We start from the raw sequence: 20,285 nt of genomic DNA, 5'->3' as shown, positions 1-20,285 counted from the left end.
TGTCCCCAGGCGTTTTTTCCCAGCCCTCTGAACTCTCTTCTAGCTCCTCCAAACTCTTCCCCCATTCCACTTAATTCTGCAGTCAGCCTCAGGTGATGCAGGTGAGACACAGCTCATGTTCTGCAGGGCTTTGCCGTGTTCACTTCCCTGGGGATGGGTATCACTGTCCTCAAGGCTTCATCCGTCACCGTCCTTCCCTGCCTCCCAGGGCTGGCACCCCAAAGGAACCTGAAGGGTTGAGCACATCCATTCAGGACTCAAGCTCAGACCTTCACCCTGAGGTGCAATAGGGTGGAAAATGCCCAGAAACCACTTGGGTTAATAAGTGTACACAATAATATACTTTATTGCCTGAAAACATGTTTTTAGCCAGTCCAGGTACTACAGATTCCAGCCTGAAGAAGCTGGAAATAGGAAATATCAGACTTGTACAGCAGAGTGCTTTATTAGATGCCTCACCACATCTGTTCCCTGCAGCTCGGACAGCCCTGCTTCAGGTGTGGATCTTCTGTTCCACAGCTCCAAGCTGAAGAACCGAGACAGGTCCAGCCCCACCAGTCCACCCATGCCCTGAAGGGAGCCATTCTTCAGCACCCTCTCTAATCACAAGGCAGAACAGTTACAATATCATAGAAATACTCTACACTCCTATTAAAAAATAGAAATTAATACAAAAGTTTCACACCAACATGTGCCAAGCACAGAGGCCGCACCAGCACACCTACCTCTGCTTCCAATTGGAGCAGGGGATCACCTCAATACTTTCCTTCCAAGTCAGTAGTTTCAGTGCCAGGCCTGCAAAACCACTCCGGACTTCACGGTCCCAAACAGGGCAGGGCAACACAGCTCCCAAGTCCACCTGTGGATCTCCCCAGCCCCAACAGGCCTGTGGTTGAGGGAAGGTGCTTAATTTGATGATGAATTTACAGGCACTCAACAGCCACACAGATTGCTCCACACACTTCTTCCTCCAGTAAACTTTCTTGGAACCATTTACACCAGACACGGAGCTGGTCCAGGTTCCTTTCTCCTTGCTGCTCTCCAGACTGACATCCCAGACACCCTTCCTGCAACTCCTGCTTGTGGCTGCAAGAAGTACAGTTCCACCTGGTGCCAGAGAGCCCAAAGCAACAGCAGAGCTCTGAGGAGGCCAGGAGACAAGAAAACCCTGTTAATTCTGCATGAAAAAAGGAGGAAGGAATGGTAAAGTGAGGAGGGTAACTCAGACCAGGCATGAGGCAGAGGCTTGGCCTCCAGAGGCTTGCTGCAAGGGCAGGATCCTCCACCGGGCAGGGCAGCATCAGTGCTTTGCAAACAGTACCCCAGGCAGTGATGACTGCACACTGCCTCGTGCCAGGCTCTGTCCTCAGGTGTGCTCTGCCCTGCAGCCTCTTCCAAGCCTCTCCCAGGAAGTCAGGGGCTCTCACAGCAGGAAAGTGTCCATTCTGGCCTGGCTGCTGCCGGAGGAAAACGCAGGAGCTGCAGACACTGGTCTGGAGACCTTCTTCTTGCTCCTAACTGATAACGGACGGATTTCTGCCAGGTTTGTCTGGAGGTAAAACTGTCAAGGAAAGCACAGATCAGTGCCCTGGGAACACAAGCTATCCAACACCTGTTGCGGTCCAGCCTGAACCATAGACCTGGGACCCAGCCACATATCTGCATCCAAGGAAACACTCCCTGCAGGACAGGATGGGCTTTGCTGCCCTCTCACAGGAGCAGAGCTCAGACACCCACCTGTCCCATGTGTCAGGGAACATTTCCCAAACAGGGGGCTTCAACTGGGTATTAGGAAACATCTCTTCACTAAACAGATGGCAAAGCATTGCAGCATGCTGCTCAGGGAAGTGGTGGAACTCCCTGGAAGTGTTCAAAAAGCATGTAGTCGTGTTGGTTAGGGGTGGGCTTGCTAATGCTGGGTTAATGGCTGGACTCTGATCTTAGAGCTCTTTTCCAGCATTAATGATTCCATGACTCTATGCTATCCCCTTGCACATACACCAGCATTTTAACAGCATATCTATTTGAGTTGTGAGACCTTCTGCCTGAGCCAGGACACCGTGCAGGTGAAGGCAGAGCAGCCAGAGCCTGCAGCCTCCCATGGCAGAGAAATCCCAAGACAGGAGCAGCTCCACACCCAGCGGGGAGCTCAGCCCAGCCACTCCTCACCGTAGTGGAGCAGCAGCATCCTGCAGGAATGAGGGCTCTGGCTGCATGGGCTGGCAGGCACACAGCCAGAAGCAGCTGTGCTACACTGCTGCTATACGATCTCAAGGACACACGCAGTCCCTGAAAACTGCACTGATTTCTAGCTGATGCACTCCTTTGAACCAGCCACAAATGCTCTCAGCAAGTTCAGGTCCTTGACTCCTTTGCTGAGCTCAGATTTTTTCCAAGAGAAATCAGATCATTCCTTGAAGATCCCAAGTCCGGTTTTTGTTGAGGCTAAAGAGAAGAAACAGAAATGAGGTGCCCACAGTGTCACTACTGCCACATAAGCTGCAGGAAAGGATACTGGCTCTATGAACTTTGTCCTGCCTCCCATGCCATCGTAGCCCGTCCTCACCTAGGAGAGAGAAACAAATGAGCCTGGAGCAGCACACAGAGCCTTGGCTACCTCCCATCATGCTGGTTATTAGGAAGGGGGAGTCTTGCAGACCACAGCTTCTGGAGAGGAGCTAAAGGCACTTGGAAATACTCAGTACTTGTGCTAAGCCCTCACTTTTGGAAAAGACAAACCCATAGTTATTAACAAAGTTTGGGAATATTGGGCACTTTTTGAGACAAGCCAAGCAAGGCTAAGGATTTTGTCACTGGGATTGAGGAGTAAAAGGAGAACACCCTAAGCTCCAAGGGAGTGAAGGAATAGGACATCGAGGGCCACTTAGTCTGCTGCCAGGAAGGGAATGAGCATCTGTCATCCCTGGAGCTCTGCAGGACTGGAAAGTAGCCAGGTATGCTCTGAGATTTATTTTCCACACACTGTGTGTGGCAAGGTAAAAGCCTCGTTCACTTCCTCTTTCAGGGTCAGCTCAGGACAGAGGTGGCAGCGCCAGCCCCAGGCACACTCCCCAACTGGACAGCTATACTCACCGAGCCCATGTTCTTGTGGGAACCCAGCAAACCACCTGAAGATGATTTCTTGGAGAGAACAGAGTTCCTGATGAATGTTGGCAAGAGTCCTTTAAGAGCATCATCCTCCAGATCATCTGCCCCATTCTGTCCCACAAAATAACAAGAAAAGCCCTTTAACCACCACAGTCTGCTGAATGGAATCCACATATAGGCAGCACTAATAACACAGACAGCTATTTAAGGCAGTGGTTACTGCCACACCACGTCAGGCTGAAAACCAGCAGCTTCCAACCTCCCACTGGGGGCTTATGTGGAACAGTGCCCAGGAGGCAGCACTGCCCCCAGCAAGCCTGGGCGAACAGCCACCTCAGCTGACCCCACAGCCCTTGTGGTCAGCTCCAGGTGGTGTTTGTGGAGCACATCTGGGGCAGAACCATCAGCAAGAAGCAGGTGGGTCCCCCCCCTCCCTTCTCCTGCCCAGCTCCAGGAGGCCTGAGGCAGCAACAGTGTTTCCACAAGACGATCAAGAAAAACACTTCTAAGCACAGACTGGTTCTACAGATGGGCCAGTCTATGGCCACAAGGGAGAGAATAGATTCTTTATCCCAAGCTTATTAACAGCAGAATCAAAGAGGCAACACAGAAAAATCAAGATTAGTCCTTTTACCTCCACTGCTTCCTTCAGAACTTTCTTCGCCAGATTTACCACAGGAGGCCTGTAAGGAGCCCAAGGAGCAAATCAGCAGAGATTTATTGTTCAAGTGGAGCTGACAAGGACATGCAAGGCCAAGCAAATGACGACAAAGCTTGCAGCACGCCATCAGGCAGCTGGAGAGCTATCTGATCTCACACAGCAACTTCCAAAGCAGTGAGACTTTGATCTCCTTTAGAAGTAGAAAGAGCAGGGAAAACTCACAGCTTTTTATCCATCTTCTGCCTTTTTGCAGGGCCGAAGGGAGCTGTGCAGGGCTGGTGTTCAGGGGTGTCCACATCGTAAGTAGCATCGAGATTGATCTCGTCGCTGTGGGCCGGGCGGTGGAGCTTTGGATGCTGCAGTTCCACGGGAGCAGGACTGCAAGGCCAAGAAAAATCACTGAGCCACTGCCTGCCACCCAGGGGAAGGCAGAGCTGCACCCCACAACACTGAGTGCTCAGACAGCAGCGGCACCAGGAGCAGAGCCCCGTTCTGCTTACACACCAAAGAAAGAACAATCTAACCCCAGGGTTTAAATTCTGTGCCCCAAATTGCTGCTCCCCCTCAAATGCTGGGTGCTGTAACAGCAGCACCCAGAGCCCAGGAATCACACTGACACAGTGCTGCTCTGTGGACACAACCCAGCTTGCTCTACGGGGGTAGTGGCATATGCTCCTCAAGAAAGGCTGGATAAAAGCAGATGTCATTTTTCAGTGCATGCTCATCACAAGGCCAACTCTAAAGCACCTAGAAGAGCAGCTTTAGGGATGTTTCCCGGGCAGGACACAGTGACAAAGACTTTGTCAAAACTCAGGTCACTCCTCCACCCCTTCCTGACCCAAACCCTCTGAGGGTTTCCATGTAAACCAAAGGATACAAGGAACAAAACAGCCATACTTCTGCAACAGCTGCCAGATTAGTACATCTCTGCTTTCTCAAATAGTTAAACTGTCAGCCCTGGCTCTGAATGTGTCACCTGCATGCCTGTACTGTGTCTGTGAATGCAGCTCACTAACCTTTCAAAGACTAGCCTGCTGAGTGTTTCCCTGGTTACAGATGGGACTTTCAGAGTATCCTGCAGGATGTCTATCTTCTTCTTCAAACTCTGGAGAGAAAAGGGAAAGCAGCCAGTGAGATGAGGAAAAATTTAGCAGTAGACACTTTGTCCCTTTTCCATAAATCGGCATCAGGTGGAGCTCAGAGGTAGGCTGGGAAATTCAGTCACTGAGCAAAAGCCAGCATAACTCCTTTGCAGCTGCAGACCAGTCTGCAGTAACTGGCAGCTGGCCACAAGGAATGATTCTCACCAAGATCTCCTTGTCTGCATTCTTCAGATCTTTCTGAGTGTTTTTTAACTCCTCCTTGGTCTTCTCCAACTCTGAAGTTGTTTTCTGCAGCTGCAAAACACAACAGAGTATGGACTTCATTGACCTGGGTAAGGGGGACAGCAGAGCCCTGTGAGAGCAGTGTGCTCTGCACCACATGCTACTTCCCCTGTTTTAAGGGTTCAATTTTCCTGTGTCAGTCTGACCAATCTCTCCTGTTACCAGCACAATCCAATCCCTACTCAATTCCACAAACTGCCTGCAGAGGGATGTCCAGGGCTGCTAGCCCAGCATTCACACAGCATTTATGCATGACGGTAAGTTTTCCCTGCTCTAACACTTGGTGGCTGCATTCTGAATTCCTGCAGGACTTTGGACACACCAGAGCACAGGAATCACAAACCACAGGCTGAAGGATGGCTGTGCATCAGCAGTGCTGGCACATGGACAAGCCTGATTCAAGAGGGAAGCATGCCAGCAGCAGGGCTCAGGAAGTGGACTGCTACCACTTCAGACACTTCAGTGGGTCCAGGAGGCTGGGCCAGCTCATGGACTGTGGATACAGTCAGCTCTCTGTCAGCCAAGCCTGGAGCTCCCTGCGCACTGACTTGCATCCTCCTGACCCACGCTGGCCATCACAGCTTGGGTCTGACTCAGCCAGGAGCAGCCCAGTTCCAGCATCAGCACCTTGTGTAGGGTTGAACTCCTCTGGGGAGCACAGCACAGCAATCTGAAAACCTCCTTCTCCATTTGAGGGGACAACAGCCCTGGCTGAGTAACAGAAGTAGGCCAAACCCACCCACAGCTTCTCACTTTGTTGGCTCAGGTATGGGGATGCCCCAGGGAACACCTGTGCCTTGGGGAATGAGGCTACACACTCTTTTCACGGGGATGGGTTACCAGAACAAAGACAATCCTGCCTGACCTGAGCTAACAAACCCCAGCCAAGGCTGGAATGGGGGGAACACAGCAGCAGAGGCACGTCAGCATCCCCAAGCTTTGCACCAGCTCAGGACCAGCCCAGGCAGGCTCTGTGCAGGCCACCTGGGTGTCCGCACTGTGCTTTGGGAAGCTCTCCTGCCTGGGCACAGCATGATGTGGGAGCCCTGGCTCAGTTCAGTTGGCTAAAGGCACAAGGCTGGGTGTGACTGGATGTGCCAAGACAGGACTTAGCCCTGCTCAACTGACACTGGCTCCAAACCCCTTCCCACTTCCTTAGGAGCCCAGTTCTGCAGCAGGAGGAGCTGACAGCTGAGTGCTCAGCAGTGCAGCTGGATGCAGAACCCAGTGGGAGCAGCAGAGCACCTGCGTGTTTCTGCCTTCCAGCACAGGCTCCCTGGCAAACTCTGGCTGGCTCTGCACATGCTGCCCCAGCACTGTCTCCAGGGACCACCCTCCTGGCAACAGCCCACGAGCTGCTTGCTCATCATGATCCAGAAACCCCAGCCTGACCCCTCCACACACCTGGACCTATCAGCATAGGAGGGGGTCACTGCACAGGCCTTGGGCCTCAGTTAGGGACAGGGATCTACAGACCAGATGTCACCCTGGCAACTCACACTCTCCCTTTACCTTATTATTGACAGAAAACAGCTCCTTCTTCAGCTTCTCTGCCATCTCACCAGAGATCTTCCGAGCCTCCTTCAAGTTCTCATATTCCCTGCAAAGGGACCCAAAGAGTCATGCAGTTTGTAAGACAGCTAAGCCAGAACTTCTCAGAGATAAGCCAAGACCCTTAAATTGAAGCTCTGGACCTGCAGAGCCACAATACCCTTCAAGGAACAAAAATATGTGAGTGTACCAACACTGTGTCATACATTCCACTACACCAAGGGGGAGAGGAAACCTGCATGGGGTACCACCAGCAAAATGGGAACCAGAGCCAGAGACATTTCAGCTGCCAGTGAAAAAGACAGAAAACAGAGTGTAGCCTCCATGCCAGCAGCAAAGAGGGGACTTTGCTTTAAGTGACTTTTCAGAGACTTCACACTACTGGCCATGCACATTCATTCCCAATTACACCACAGGGACACTTGCCTCATTACAGCTTTGTACCAAAGCTGCAGTTATTCAGCTGCCATCAGAACAGACAAAAAAAGCTGTGCTTTTTCCCCAGCAGGACCAGATGGATATCCAGGTAGGGGAGGGCAGCAGTGCAGGCTCACTTTGTCAGAGGCCACAGCTGCACAGTGCAGTGCTGCAGAGGGCACAGCCCAGAACTCTGGATCCGCTCGCAGGCACGAGAGGAAAGCAGAGGGAATGAATAATCATCATCACTTCATAGGTGCACTGACAACTCTGGAGACAGTTCCCATGGTGACACACATGTCACTAAGTGACAAGAGGAGCAGTTCAGTGTGACAGGCTCCAAACTAGGTCCCCAGGATCTGTCAGTCAAAACCCAGTGGAAGCCCTGAGAGGCGGTGAGAGCCCCGGAGAGCCCGTGTGCCTGTCGGTGCTTGGCAGAGGGTTCTCCCCGGGCACCCCCAGGACAGCTGTGCCAGCTGTGCCAAGCCTGCAGCACCTACTTTTTGAGGGAGACACAGTAGATCGCAAGCTGCTCCACTGCTGCCTGCCCAACTCCCATCTCTCTGATCATCTCCTCCACTTCTGGGCGCTGGCTCTGAAGCAACAGCTCGATCCTGCACAAAAAAAAACCCCACAAGCAAACACATATCCTCAGCTCATGAATCACAAACAGACCTGGGAAAGAGACAAAAGCCCTGCTTCCCCTGCAAGGGGCTGGTAAAGCCTGAGCTTCTCCTGCAGGCACTCTGGGTGTCATGGGAGAAGAGAGACAGCTCCCTCATCTCAAGCAGGACTTTTCACTGGGGAGAAGCAGCACTACTCAGACTAGAGAAGGGGCAGCTGTACACACATACTGCACATGGAGCTGATGCCCAGCTCTTGGTCCCTATAGCTCTGGGGCTAACTGTGTTCCTGGGCTGGCATTCTGCCCCAGTATAGTCTGGTAACAGAAATGGCACACAGCCATGCTCAGTGCACTGGAGATGAGGCCAATACCCTGCCTTGCTGCTCTTTAATGAGAGCAGCTGTCTGCAAACATAGCAGGGACAAGAGGCATGCAGGGCAGCTAAAGCAGCCATTTTAAACCTTACAGGTAAGATGATCCAGCATATGGAGGTGGGTGCTGCAGCAGACTCAGCAGGACCCTCCTGCCCTCCCCAAAAAGGGCAGAGGGGTGCAGCCCAGCCTGCAAGGCCCAGGGAGCTCCCCAGATCTCACCGCTCCATGGTTCTCAGCTTGTTTCGCAGCCGGCGGGCCTCCTCCTTTGAACTTTTGTTATCCTCCTGCTGCTGCTCCAGGAATTTCATCTGCTTCTGCAGGGAAGCAAGCACACACAGAGCGTTAGTAAGGCTGCAGGGGTTGTTGGAGATTTCATCCCGGCTTATGCGCACTGCGGGCAGCTGGGAGCACACTGGCTCTAAATGCTATCACCACCTCAGCAGCCTGGGATTATGGAGAGTTGAGCTCCCTTCCTGCTGTACCCCCAGCTCTGCTCCCTGTGAGCACAACAGGGTCTCAGTGCTAATCATAAGGAGAGGCTGGAGCTGAAACCCTGTCATAGCCCCTCTGTGCTGGGAGTGCTGGAGGGGCTGCACATTGCCCAGTGGTGACAATTTGTTCTCCAAAAGCAAAGGAGTCCACAGCAAGCAAACCTTGCCATTGTCATCCCCTCCCTGCACAGCTGATTGCTTCAGCCTCCCAACCCCCTTGCCATTAGCTGCCTAGAGCATAGACAGGAACAAGTGGGTCTCTTCTGGGAGACCGCAGCTAAACCAGACACCCATCTGGGCACTTCTCTCACCTGCTGCAAGCCTACTGCCTCCTCAGCAGTAACACAGAACCTCGGCTGAGCTGGAAAAGCACACATCTGCAGTGTGGCAGATGATGGGGACAGCTGAATTAGCACCATTCTGATGCATCTGTGCTGTCTAGGTTTGTGTGTGCCTGGGCACCTTGCACAGCAACTTTGAAAGGCTCCGGTTTCAGCACCGCGCTGATTCTGGGGAAAAGGCCTGGCAAAAGATCATTGCCTTGTAAAGCTCCTTCCCACACAGAAGTTCAAGGATTTTATCCGCTTCCTGCCACAGAAACCAAACAGCTGTGAAACCACTGGGAAGCTGAGGAGGGACAGTGTTGCAGGCTCATGTGTCACTCTTGCTTAACTGGAGCCTGTCTTTGGCTTTTCCCTAACCAGAACTCTCAACACTTCAGATCCCCACAGCAGCGTTTTGTGCCTGGTCAGAGCAGAGCCCCCAGCTTCAGCTAAGCTGAAACTGCAGCAAACTGACAGTGCCAGCAGAAGACAGGACCAGCTCGCAGCCTTAACCTGCTTCACAGCAAGTTAAGCCTGTATTTTCACTGCAGAAGTTTAGTGCTTTAATCTTTAATGATGCAGTTTAAGACAGTGCTTGGCATTCAGCTGGGAAACCCCACATGCCACAAAAAAAGATGCCTCCAGGTCCCTAATCCTTCTGCCCTGCCCAGCTTTCATTAAAGGGACTTAAGCATACAGAGAGGGTTTTGCAACAGGGAAGATAAGCACAGAGCCTCCTCCAGAGGTGTCAAGGCAGGAAAACCAAGCACTGAGATGCTGAGTTGAGCAGCAAGTACCAGCTTCTACTGTCACAATTATTTCTGCTGGAGCAGGGGGCATCAGAAGTATCCTGCCACTGACCTATCCAGAATCACACCAGCATCTATGGCATGGCCAAGATCCAGGCTGCCTTTACATGCAAGCAGATTGGATATGATCCCATGGTTGGGCAAAAACAGTTGTGCTGGCTCACAGCAAGGCCTGCCTGGCATGAATTCCTTACTCTCTCTGTCCTAGTGTCAGGTAATCTCCCAGATGCTTCCTCCCAAAGGAGCCCAGATGCAGGTGGCATATAGCATGACAGCACCATGACATGGCAGCAAGCTCTCTCTGGGCCGCTTGCAGGTCAAGAAACACGATGCAGTTTAGGATACTGGGTCAGACAGCTTGGGAAGTGCAGACCTATCCCACTTTGCTGCCTGCAGCTTAAAACCTCACCTGCTTGCACCCCACCCACCTGAGACAGGCACATCACCTTCACACAGCACAGACTGCCCAGCCCAGCACCAAAGCTGCTCCAAGACATCCCAACAAAGCTGCTCCTGCTCTCACCCTCTTCCTCTGGCTGTTTACGCATAGTACATGACTACACACTGAGTCACTGCACACTGAAGCACAAGAGGAATATTTGATCCCTGGACTTCACAATGTTACTAACTGAGGCAAAGCCCTGGCAACAGAACAGAGACAGGAGAGTTAGCTGGATCAGATCCCACTCAGCTGAAGCCTGCAACTCCCCCTCCACATTTTTAAGTTTGATTTCTCCCCCAATCAAAGTAAGAAACTAATTTTCCTTGAATCCCGCCTGGCCTAAACCCATTTCAGAACATTCTACCTCAGGGAACCAGTGTTTCAGCAACGGGGTGCTGGAGCTAGTTCCGCACTAGATTCCTGCCATCACCTTTATGACCAGCACTGCCATTTCATTAGCAAGGCCCAGCCACATTCCTCAGGCTGGGCTGGCATTTCTCCCTCACCAGGGAAACCTCTGCCTTGAGCACCTGTACACAAACCACAAGCCTGCAGGCTTTTTATGCCTCTGAATCACCTCAGGCAGAGCACAAACAGGACGTTGAGTCCAGCAACAATACTTGCTTCGATTAATCAAACCAAAATGAAGACCCAGGCACTGGACCCCAAATCCCACCAGCACAATCTCTTTATTAGCAGGATCTGCAGAGACCCTCAATGGAAGTAAGACTAAGTGCATGATTGTTAGTCCTGCTGGGGACAGAAAGGGTACCTTGAGAGAAGAGCACAGCATCTCTGTCTCTCCCAGCATCTTCTGGAGTGACTCTACCGTGGCATTGCGCACATCCAGAGTCTCCCTCAGCCCGTCCACAACAGCCTGGCATTCCCGCTTTTCTTTCTCTGGAAAAGAAAGAAAAAAGGTCATGGCCTGGTAACCCAGACTCCAGCTGCAGCACAGCACCAGGAGCACACAGACTGCTTGCAGGCTCAGCTCCAGGCTGCCAGAGTTTGGCAATTCCTGGAGAGAGCCATTTCTCTAAGTGCTGTCTGCATCAGGGTCTGAACTGAGCGATTGCTTCTCTCAGTGCCAGCAGGCTTCAAGACTTCTTTACTAAAGATAAAAAATTCCCTTTAATAGCTTTCCAGCGCCAGCCCTGTTAGCATTAAGATGATGTATCTTAACTCTTGCGTTTTCTCAAAACCAGGCTTGCACAAGGAAATAATTCCTCTTGAGTTACACCAAGCTGTCATAGAGATGGAGAACAGAGTTTAGTATCCATCCTCTCCACATGGAATCCTACATGTCAGGAACCCCTTTGAGAGCCACTGGCAGCTATATGCAGGGGTCCACCAAGCTGCTGCACATGCCCTCACCAGCCACTGCACCTACATCAAAAGGCAGGAGGCAGTGACACTGGGGACACCGCAGGACACACGACAGCTTAGGTAGATTCCCTAAGTGCCCACTTTTTGCAGGTCACAAAACCTTTGCACGCTGCTGTCCCTTCCCTGGCAATTCAGGAGCAAAGCACATGCCTCCAACCACCAGAGAGAAGGTGGTAGAAAACACCACCAGATTTCAATTTGTTTTTAGGAGACAAGGGGAGAACAGCTCAGAAAGCAACAACCACCATCAAGAGCTGCCAGATCTATGCAGGGAACAGCCAGTATCGCTGAGAAGCCTAAAGCAGTTGGGTAAGGAGGGAAATCAGGAACCCCTCCACCTAACCCTGCTGAGAGCAGGGTAAAACCTTCAGCTCAGCATCTTCAGTTTTTGCAAAAATTGCCTGGCTCCAGCCTGACAATAGTAGAGCCAAAGTGTCCCTTTCCTAAAAGCTTGTTCTCCTTGCAAGCCATCCAGTTTCAAATTCTGCCTCTACATCCTGTGGAAGCATGACCTGCAATGAAGCTTCACTGTTCAATCAGGGGGTAAAAGAGCCATGTGGGACAGAGGAACAAGAGAGGAATGTGTTCCAGCAGAAGCACACGGGTGGCTTCTCCATTGATCAGAATAACCCTTTCCCACCGGAGGCAGTGTCTGGAGATGCTCCCTTGAATTTGCAGGAACTCCACACCCACCAAAAGAATCAGGGCTTCCCCCTCCTCCGTTGCCAGCTGCCCAGAGGCAGATGGCAGGAATCAAACCCCTCCATGCCGCAAGAATGAGTTTCCAGCTCATTCAGAGTGCCTCCCACAGAGCCTGCTGGGTCTGCTCGGAGCTCGGCACCTCTCGAGCCATTTGCAGGCTGATCAGAGCCTGGCAGCCCCACAGCTTCACAGGGAGAACTTATACACAGGAACCAGCAGAGAGCAGAGTACCCACAGCAAAGGAGGCAGGAGGTGGGAAGGAACTTTGCATTTCCAATACGAAAAGAGAATGGGACAGGGAATGTCAAATCCAACCTCTACTCACCAGAAGCCGAGAAGATTAGCAGGCCTTCAAGCAGTTTTTCTTGGATAATATCCTAGCAAGAATTCCAGCCACCTTCCCCAGAAGATCTGGCTCTTTACCAAGTCACTAACTCAAGCAAGCTGGCAGAAGAGGCCTCAGAATAGAGACGTGCAGACCATCCAATTCTGCTCTCAGGCTAAGGACTGAATCCTCAATCTACTGGCTATTCATGTCTGTCTCGTGCATGCAGGAACACAGAGGAAAGACAACTCTCGGGGCGTGGGTGAGCCCCCAGCATTCTTTAAACATTTTTTTTTCCCCTTCTGCTAGCATGTTTTAGGATTTCTGTCACTTAGAATGACATTTTCCTTTTGCTGCTCATGACTCATGTTCTGATGACAAGCTGCCTACAGACGATGCTTAAAACCCATCGACAAGTCTCCAGGGCTTTTGCTTTTCCTGCCTCCCTCAAACATCCTCTAAAATTAAAGATGGGAAGATGGAAGTGCGTGCACACTGAACTCCGTCTGCTCTTTGCACGACACATGTGGCACTGCAACAGCCAAACAAATCCAGAGCCTTCCCACCCTTGCTTTTGGACACCACTTTCACCCTCTCATCTGTTGGAGGGAATGAGCCTTTGCCATACGCAGCTGTGAGTTTCCCAGCAAGCAAATCAAGGCTTTTGCTTCCAAGCCTGCTCCAGATAGAGCTTTGCTGCAATTCAGGAAGCTTGGGATTAGGAAGGGCGGCAAAAAGATTGCATCTCCTTGCCTAAACTCATAGTGAACTCCTGAGTTCTAGCACAGCTGGGCCAGGCTGTGGACCCAGGCTCTTGCATCACCGTAGGTGTTCTCACCTCAGAAAAAACTCCAAAGAAGTTGCTGTAGTGAAACAGTTTGCAGCCTGAACCATGCGCTCGGCTTCAGAGAGGGGTGACCTCTTCCCAGGGGCTCCTTAGACTTGGACAAGACACCTGGCACAGGTAGAGTCCAGGAGCTGCTGATTTTGGGCTGCCAATCCCCTGCAGGCAGCAGGAACTCACCTTTCAAGGAGAGCTGGGCCTTCACGTTGTCCAGTTCATTCTGAAACACAACACAGAGAACCCCATTAGGAAACCAGATCTTAAAATGACCCAAGAGATTTCTCAGCAGGACTTTTGGACTAGGCAGGTACTGAGGAGGGAACACAGAAACAACAAGCACAGAGTTACAAGCCCAGACTATCACAGGGAACACAAAGAGCACCTCCAACTGGCATTCTTCAGGGCTAGAAGAGAGGATCGCAGCTTCACCTTAGCCTTGTCAGCCTTGTGTTTCTCACACTGTCAGTCATCCTGTTTTAGCTGAATAATTTTGGAAGGCTCTCAGGGAAACACAGGAAGTCAGGCAAGAACAATTTTTATAATGTTTTACCTAAACAAGGCAATAAGGGAGAGATGCTGCCAGACTAACTGCATCACAGAGTTCTTTAAACTGAAGTGAACTTTAATCAGATGCAGGTGGGAGACAGGAGGGCACATCCAACCCCTGAAAAGGTAACCAAGCATGCACTCAAACATGCTGACAGGCACTGAAGTCACTGCAGTTCAGGATGCTGATATGAGTTAACAGCTCAATCGAATGGCTGGAAACAGATCACTGAGTAACCAATCCATAACACACCAGCTGAGAGTGCACAACATCTCCTGGGTACCGGGGTCTGAGGAACATCAAATATTTCTAACACCTTCATCAAGGATCAGAAAGAGGCAGCAAATGCCCTGTAGTTTAAATTAGAGAAAATGAAGTGATATAACTTCATGCTGGCAAATAGCCAAAGGAAATGCAGAGAGGTTAAAAAGAGAGGCTATTTATATCTATATATCTCTACTTATATTTAAAATAAAACCAGAGAGATAAATATATGCAGGAAAGAGTCAACAGAAGATGACTTAAAAAGCTGTGTTAGAGAACTGCAGAGGAAAGCACATAACAAGTCAGGCAGGAACTGCAGTGGAATAAAACCACAATAAAACGCCAGCACAGGCACACAAATCTGTGCAACCTGGAATGCTACATGCAAATCTGAGCCGAGAATAGCAGCAGCAGTGACCACCACTCTGACAGGGCTGGAACTGGGCTCTGCTAGCGACAATAAAGGCAGGAAAGAGAATGTGGGATGTAAAGCTTGGTAAGCGGAATGGACTATACGCAAAGCCTAGCAGAGCTGACTGGGATCTACCCCAAGGGGCACAGCTACTGGAGGGCTAATGTGGAATTAACTCTGCCGAAGGACTGTTCTGAAGTAGCTTCCTCGGAGTCCTGAAGATTAGTGAGCTCACAAGATGTGCAAATTATCATGATAGCAAAGAAACCCTGGGCTACTTCAGGCAGCCATGTAACATTGCCTCATTCATCAACTTAATCTGAAATCCCTCATCCTCCACCACAGCTCCTAAAAGCTGCTCCCAATTTTCTCTCCTCTGAGACAAACTCTCTCTGCCAGGCTGAGTTACAAGACCGCATTTCCCCAAGATCAAACGACCACAAACAGACAGCTGTCCTCCAAGGCTTCTACCTTCCCCAGCAGGAATCCTCCCCCAACCTCCTCTTTGCCAAGCTGAAACCTCATTTGGAAGAGCTCTGCATTCCACAAATCACAAGCAGCTCTTGACAGACTCACTGAGGTGTTACACCCCAAAACTCACCCTTTTCCTGCTCTGGGAACAGCCACATGGAGACTGTTCTGCTCACAAGGACCACCTTTAAATTCAATACAGGCTAAACCCAGGTTCAGCAATGAAAGAAATGCTTGGACGTTTAGCCTGTGGTCTACTCCAGGGATCCAGGTTCCCCTCTGGTGTTCCTGTTGAAGTTAAAGCCTGGGGATGGAAAGCAAAGCTGCCCAGGCACTCCTTTGACTATAAACATTTCAGAGTAACAGCAAGAATGAGAAACAATAACAAAGACAATTTAGCTAATTCTGCAACAACAGGAAGGGGTTTCAGATCATGAGGGAGTACTTCTGACACTTCATTGGGTGCCAAAGAGTGTTTCTCAGAAGAGAATCCCAAGCTTGTCTCCCCAAGATGACAAGCAGACCACAGCTACACACTTGGCTTTCTAGCACACCCTTTTCATGGCAGGAGGCCAAATGCTCATTCTAAGACAGCTGTGGGCTGCACAGACACAGCTCCAGTCAATTTGTAGAGATGAACACCACCCTATGGCCAGGCTCTTGGAGAGCCAGGCAGTGGTATATTACAAACCCAGGATTTTTTTTTCAGGTGAAGTTGCTTCTGGCTGAAGATGTCAGAAATTCTTATCTCATCCTCTGAAGAGCCCAGGCTTGGCCAACTCATGTGTTTGCTTTGAACTGCTGCCTGGCCAGAATCACTCTATCACAGACAGACCTCATATCTAGGTGGATATTAGTCTCTCACCCATTGTGAACAAGGCATCTGTGTTCTTAAGGCACTCCATGACCCCCAAAAACGAGGTTTCACTACATGAAACTGGTGACAAACACAGCAGCAACATGTACAGCGCGCACAGTGGTGAATACCCACGCAAGCTAATGATGCTGATTTACCCAGAAAAGTATCTGCTTCTTTCCACTGGTGACCTCAGAGCCCTCATTAAGCAGGCTGTACACTGAGGCTGGATGTTGCTCTGACAGACAAACACAAGATTTACAGGGGCAGGAAGAGTTACCATTACGCTTGTTGTGCAGGAGAAGCTCCACAGTCCTGCCCTTGAGCAAGGGAGCAGCTCTGCACAACCTGCCTGGAGCAGAAGGCTGGGGGAACCCATTTTGGATCCTGGGGTGGGGGTGAGAGAAAACAGGAATATTTTCTAGGGCAATTTTCTCCAGACAACCCATTTCCAAGTCACTCATCACATTACACTTGTGAGAACAGATCGCAATATGCACGAAAGGAAACGTTTATCTGCTGCGAGGGCGCGCGGCTCCCAGTGTCCCGAGGTGCTCCTCCATCCCTCAGCACAATTTGGCCTTCAGTTTTGTTACTGGGGATCTTGGAGAAAGACAGTGCTACTGACATTCTAGTCTGGCTGGCTTTATTTTAAAGACATACAGAGTACATATAGGATTGTCATGGCAACTGCTAATTATGGTAATTGCTGCACATGCTGCTTCTAAACACAAGAGGGTACAAGCATCCCGTTATACCACGGTCAACTGGCCACCCTTTTTTTGGAACAGATAATTCCAAGACAGAAGGAGCCCTGTTTCATCCACACTACGCAAATGAGAACATGGAACAGCCACTCTGTGTTCATTCCTACTCACACCCAACTCTCAGCACCCAAAGGTGGCACTTTGGAGCACAGCACAGGATCCTATCAGGACCCGGCCTGCACGTTGTTCACTGCTGTTGCTGTGGCTTCAGGCAGTCCCCTTCCTAATCTCTCTTGGAGAATCATGACCTCATCATCACCCTGCCCCACATCCTTCAATGTGCACAACCTCCCTGCACAGAAGGGAGAAGGAGGAGGCACTTCCTCCAACAGCCCCTTCTTTCCAGAGGGGTTAGCAGGGCTCACACACCACAGATACCAGCAGCAATTCACTGCATCTGGGATTTCCCTTCTCCTGCCTTTGGGAACAGCTCTGTACCCTCATTCCCAAGGGAGGAACCACAGTCCAGTGTGATGTTGTTTCAGGAGGTTTCCAGGTAAAGTGAGAAGCAGAAAGAAGAGCAGAAAGTAGAAGAGACTCCTTGAGTCACCACATGGGATTTGGTCAGGGGGAATGCTAAATCACCACAGACACTGATATGCTTCAGGTCAGAAACATGAGCACAGCAAGCTCCAGCTTGGGAAGCACCTTCTGGCACAGGACCACGCTTCCAGGAGGCTGAAACGTCACACGAGGAAAGAACCCCTCCGCCAAGTTACCTGCAAGGTCTCAGCATCTGGTGCTGCTTGCTCCTCCAGGGTAACATCAAAAAACAGCTTACTGATGATGTGTCTTTTGCTGACCTAAACAGAGGAGACAGAAGAGTTTAATGGGCACATATATGGAAACGACGGATATGGAAGACAGATGGAGGGGAAGAAGGTACTGCCTTGTGACAAGGCCATGAAAGGCAAATCAGATCACGTGTTTGACACCATTAGTGGTGACGCTCTGCTTTAGCTCAACAGCACAGCAGCAGACCCCTCACTCAGTTTCTGGGAGTGTGACTCCAGCCAAGCTCCTGAGCTGCAGCAGAGATTCAGACATTTCTGAATCCAGTGCAGTCTGTTCTCTGGCAGCTCAGCCCCAAGCAGCTGATGCTGAGCTAACGTGATGCCAAATCCTAAGACAGAAGTATGTGCTGCTTTCTGCAGGCAGAAGGTGCTGTAATTGAATTTGATAGCTCTCCACACCTCCCCCATGCAGTTACAGCTTTGTGTTTTAAGTATTATATACAGTCATGACACCAGCTAATTGCATGGTTACTGCCACATAAGATGTTATTTTGCGACAACTCCATGGTAACCCAGAGATGTAAGAGGCAGAGAAGAACAGAGGGAATCAACAAGTCAGGGAAGGAACAAGGGCCAAGACCTTGAGAGGAGGGAAGAAGCACGAACACAGAATAAGCCCAAGCAGCAGCTGGCTAAAAATTTACATCTGAGAGCGAGGAAACATCTCCTGCAGCCACTGCGTGCCAGGACCTACTGGTGGCACAAAGGCTGGTGACACAAGGGACTTTGAAGACGTTCAGGTCCCAGTTACGCCAATGGAAACCAAGCCACAGCTTCCTATCTCAGAACCAGAGCACATCCTTACTTCTCTCCCCAGCCATCGCTTTTCTCAAGGGAGGGTTGAGTACTGCTGAGCCAGGAGGGGTTGCAAGGCCCACATGCAGCAGAAGGGGCTGTTCACCTGACAACAATGGGCTGGGCATGCCAGAAACATGAGACAGGTGTCCTCGTTAAGCCCTTGCAGCCCCTCCTGTCATCATGTCAATACTCACCCAGCCTAAGTAAAAGCTGTGAAAACCCAGAGTCCCTTCTGAAAGGAGCTGCAGTGCCGACAGAGGCAGGGCACCCTCATCCCACTGCAACCAGAAGGGCTGTAGCAGGGAGTTCAACCTCTCTGCCTCTGGGGAGTCCCAAGTGACAGAAAGTCCCTCTGCTTTTTACACGAGCCTTTTTCCAGCATCACCCCAGGCCACAGCTCCTTGGTGTCACAGGTGTGCACAGGGGATGGCTTTACCTGGTTTCTGCACTGCGGGCATGTCCGGCTTGGTGCAGTGTCAAACCACTGGAAGAGGCTGAGAAAGAAAAGGGAAACAGAGTAAATCCTTAAAATCATGGAGCACTGCTTCCGGGGCCATCCCCCAGCTCCCCAGGAGACAGCAGGATCTGACTCCTCATCACACACTAACGCAGAACCGCAAGCCTTCAGTCCAGTGGTGTGGCTGGCAGGAGCTCAGTGTTCCACACGCATACTCCACCCGCATCTCCAAGACAATTCCTGGCTGAATTTAGGATGCGAGCTTATCTTTAACAGGGCAGAGCTTTTGCAGAGCTCAGATCTCTCTGGGAGACAAGCTTTGAACAGCTGCAGCTACGCAGGAGCGAGCGGACCCACACAGGAGCTGCTCCGGAACGATGTGACAGCTGAGATCCCAGTTAGCTCCAAGGGGTGCCACTGAGCACAGCTCTGTGGGGCGAGGGACACCGGGCTGGGCTCTGCTCCAGGATGATGAATGTAAACCTGCCAGGCCCCCCAGGAGAGCCACTAACGCACTCTGCAACGAAGCCATCACGTCATGCTGGAAAGGTTTATTTTGGGAGCAGGGTAACGATTTGGAGCTGGCAGGTTACCTTTGGAAGCTCTCCCTGCTCTGCTGGGAGAGAGCAGGCCCGAGCAGCGCTGCTGAGTGAGAAGTGACAATCACACCTATGGTCGACTCCATACTCGTTAGCCAGGAAAGCAAATACCCACCCTCTCCCCACACAAAGTTTATTTCTTCAGAAGAACCATTTCCTTATAAGAGACACTTGCAACACCGTCCTAGAAAAGCACGGAATTGCCAGGGTGGCTTCGCCATAATCCAACAGCACTCTCTCTAAACACCCTATGACACTGGCTCTTCCGGAGAAGGGAGCCTGAAGGCAGCACAGCGACAGAATCACAGAATCAATTAGGTCAGAAAAGATCTGAGATCATCGAGTCCAACCTATGACCAATCACCACCATCTCAAGGGCCACATCCAGTCTTTCCTTAAAGACCTTCAGGGACGGCGACTCCACACGTGCAATCAGCACAGCTCGGACTGTTGCGGCAGCTCCGTGAACTCCTCAGAGCCCTCGCGCGGGGCCACAGGCACTGCCCGTGGCTGACACCCCGCGGCCCGGCCCGGCCCGACCCCCGCCCGCCCCGGCGCTCACCAGGCCTGGTGGAAGGTGTGCCCGCACGGCACGGCCGCCACGTCCCGCTCGTTGTCGAAGAAGTCGGAGCAGATAGTGCAGTATGCGCGGATCGGCATGGCGGGGCAGGGCAGTTCGGGCGGAGATTAAAGGAGAGCTCCAGAGGATCGCGGCCCCGGAGCCAGAGCAGCCGCACGGGCCTGCGCGGTTTAAACGCAACCGCGAACGCGCCGCTTTCCGGCCCGCCCCGGAAGTGACCTCAGGTGATCCCGCGCTGAGGCCACGGGCGGGATCAAGCGGGCGTGGTCCGTGGGAAGAGGCGTGGCCCGAGGGCGG

At 51.4% G+C, this 20,285-nt stretch overlaps 1 protein-coding gene across 1 annotated transcript; it reads right to left on the bottom strand.

The window, feature by feature from the left end:
• Positions 1-1,156: 1,156 nt before the first annotated feature.
• TRAIP (TRAF interacting protein) lies at positions 1,157-20,190 on the bottom strand. Its single transcript, XM_040076608.2, has 15 exons — positions 19,971-20,190; positions 18,789-18,846; positions 17,480-17,563; positions 13,624-13,663; positions 10,959-11,086; positions 8,341-8,435; positions 7,623-7,736; positions 6,667-6,754; positions 5,077-5,166; positions 4,786-4,874; positions 3,992-4,147; positions 3,743-3,791; positions 3,094-3,219; positions 2,516-2,566; positions 1,157-1,549 (listed from the first exon to the last, which is right to left on the bottom strand). The coding sequence occupies exons 1-15, from the start codon at positions 20,066-20,068 to the stop codon at positions 1,424-1,426; spliced, it is 1,392 nt and encodes a 463-aa protein (XP_039932542.1). The 5' UTR covers positions 20,069-20,190; the 3' UTR covers positions 1,157-1,423.
• Between the last annotated feature and the right edge of the window lie 95 nt (positions 20,191-20,285).

The sequence above is a fragment of the Hirundo rustica genome, chromosome 12 (genome assembly GCF_015227805.2).
Source record: "Hirundo rustica isolate bHirRus1 chromosome 12, bHirRus1.pri.v3, whole genome shotgun sequence".
Lineage (NCBI taxonomy): Eukaryota > Metazoa > Chordata > Aves > Passeriformes > Hirundinidae > Hirundo > Hirundo rustica.
The sequence above is the reverse complement of the archived record's forward strand: the minus strand, read 5'-3'. Positions and strand labels throughout refer to the sequence as shown.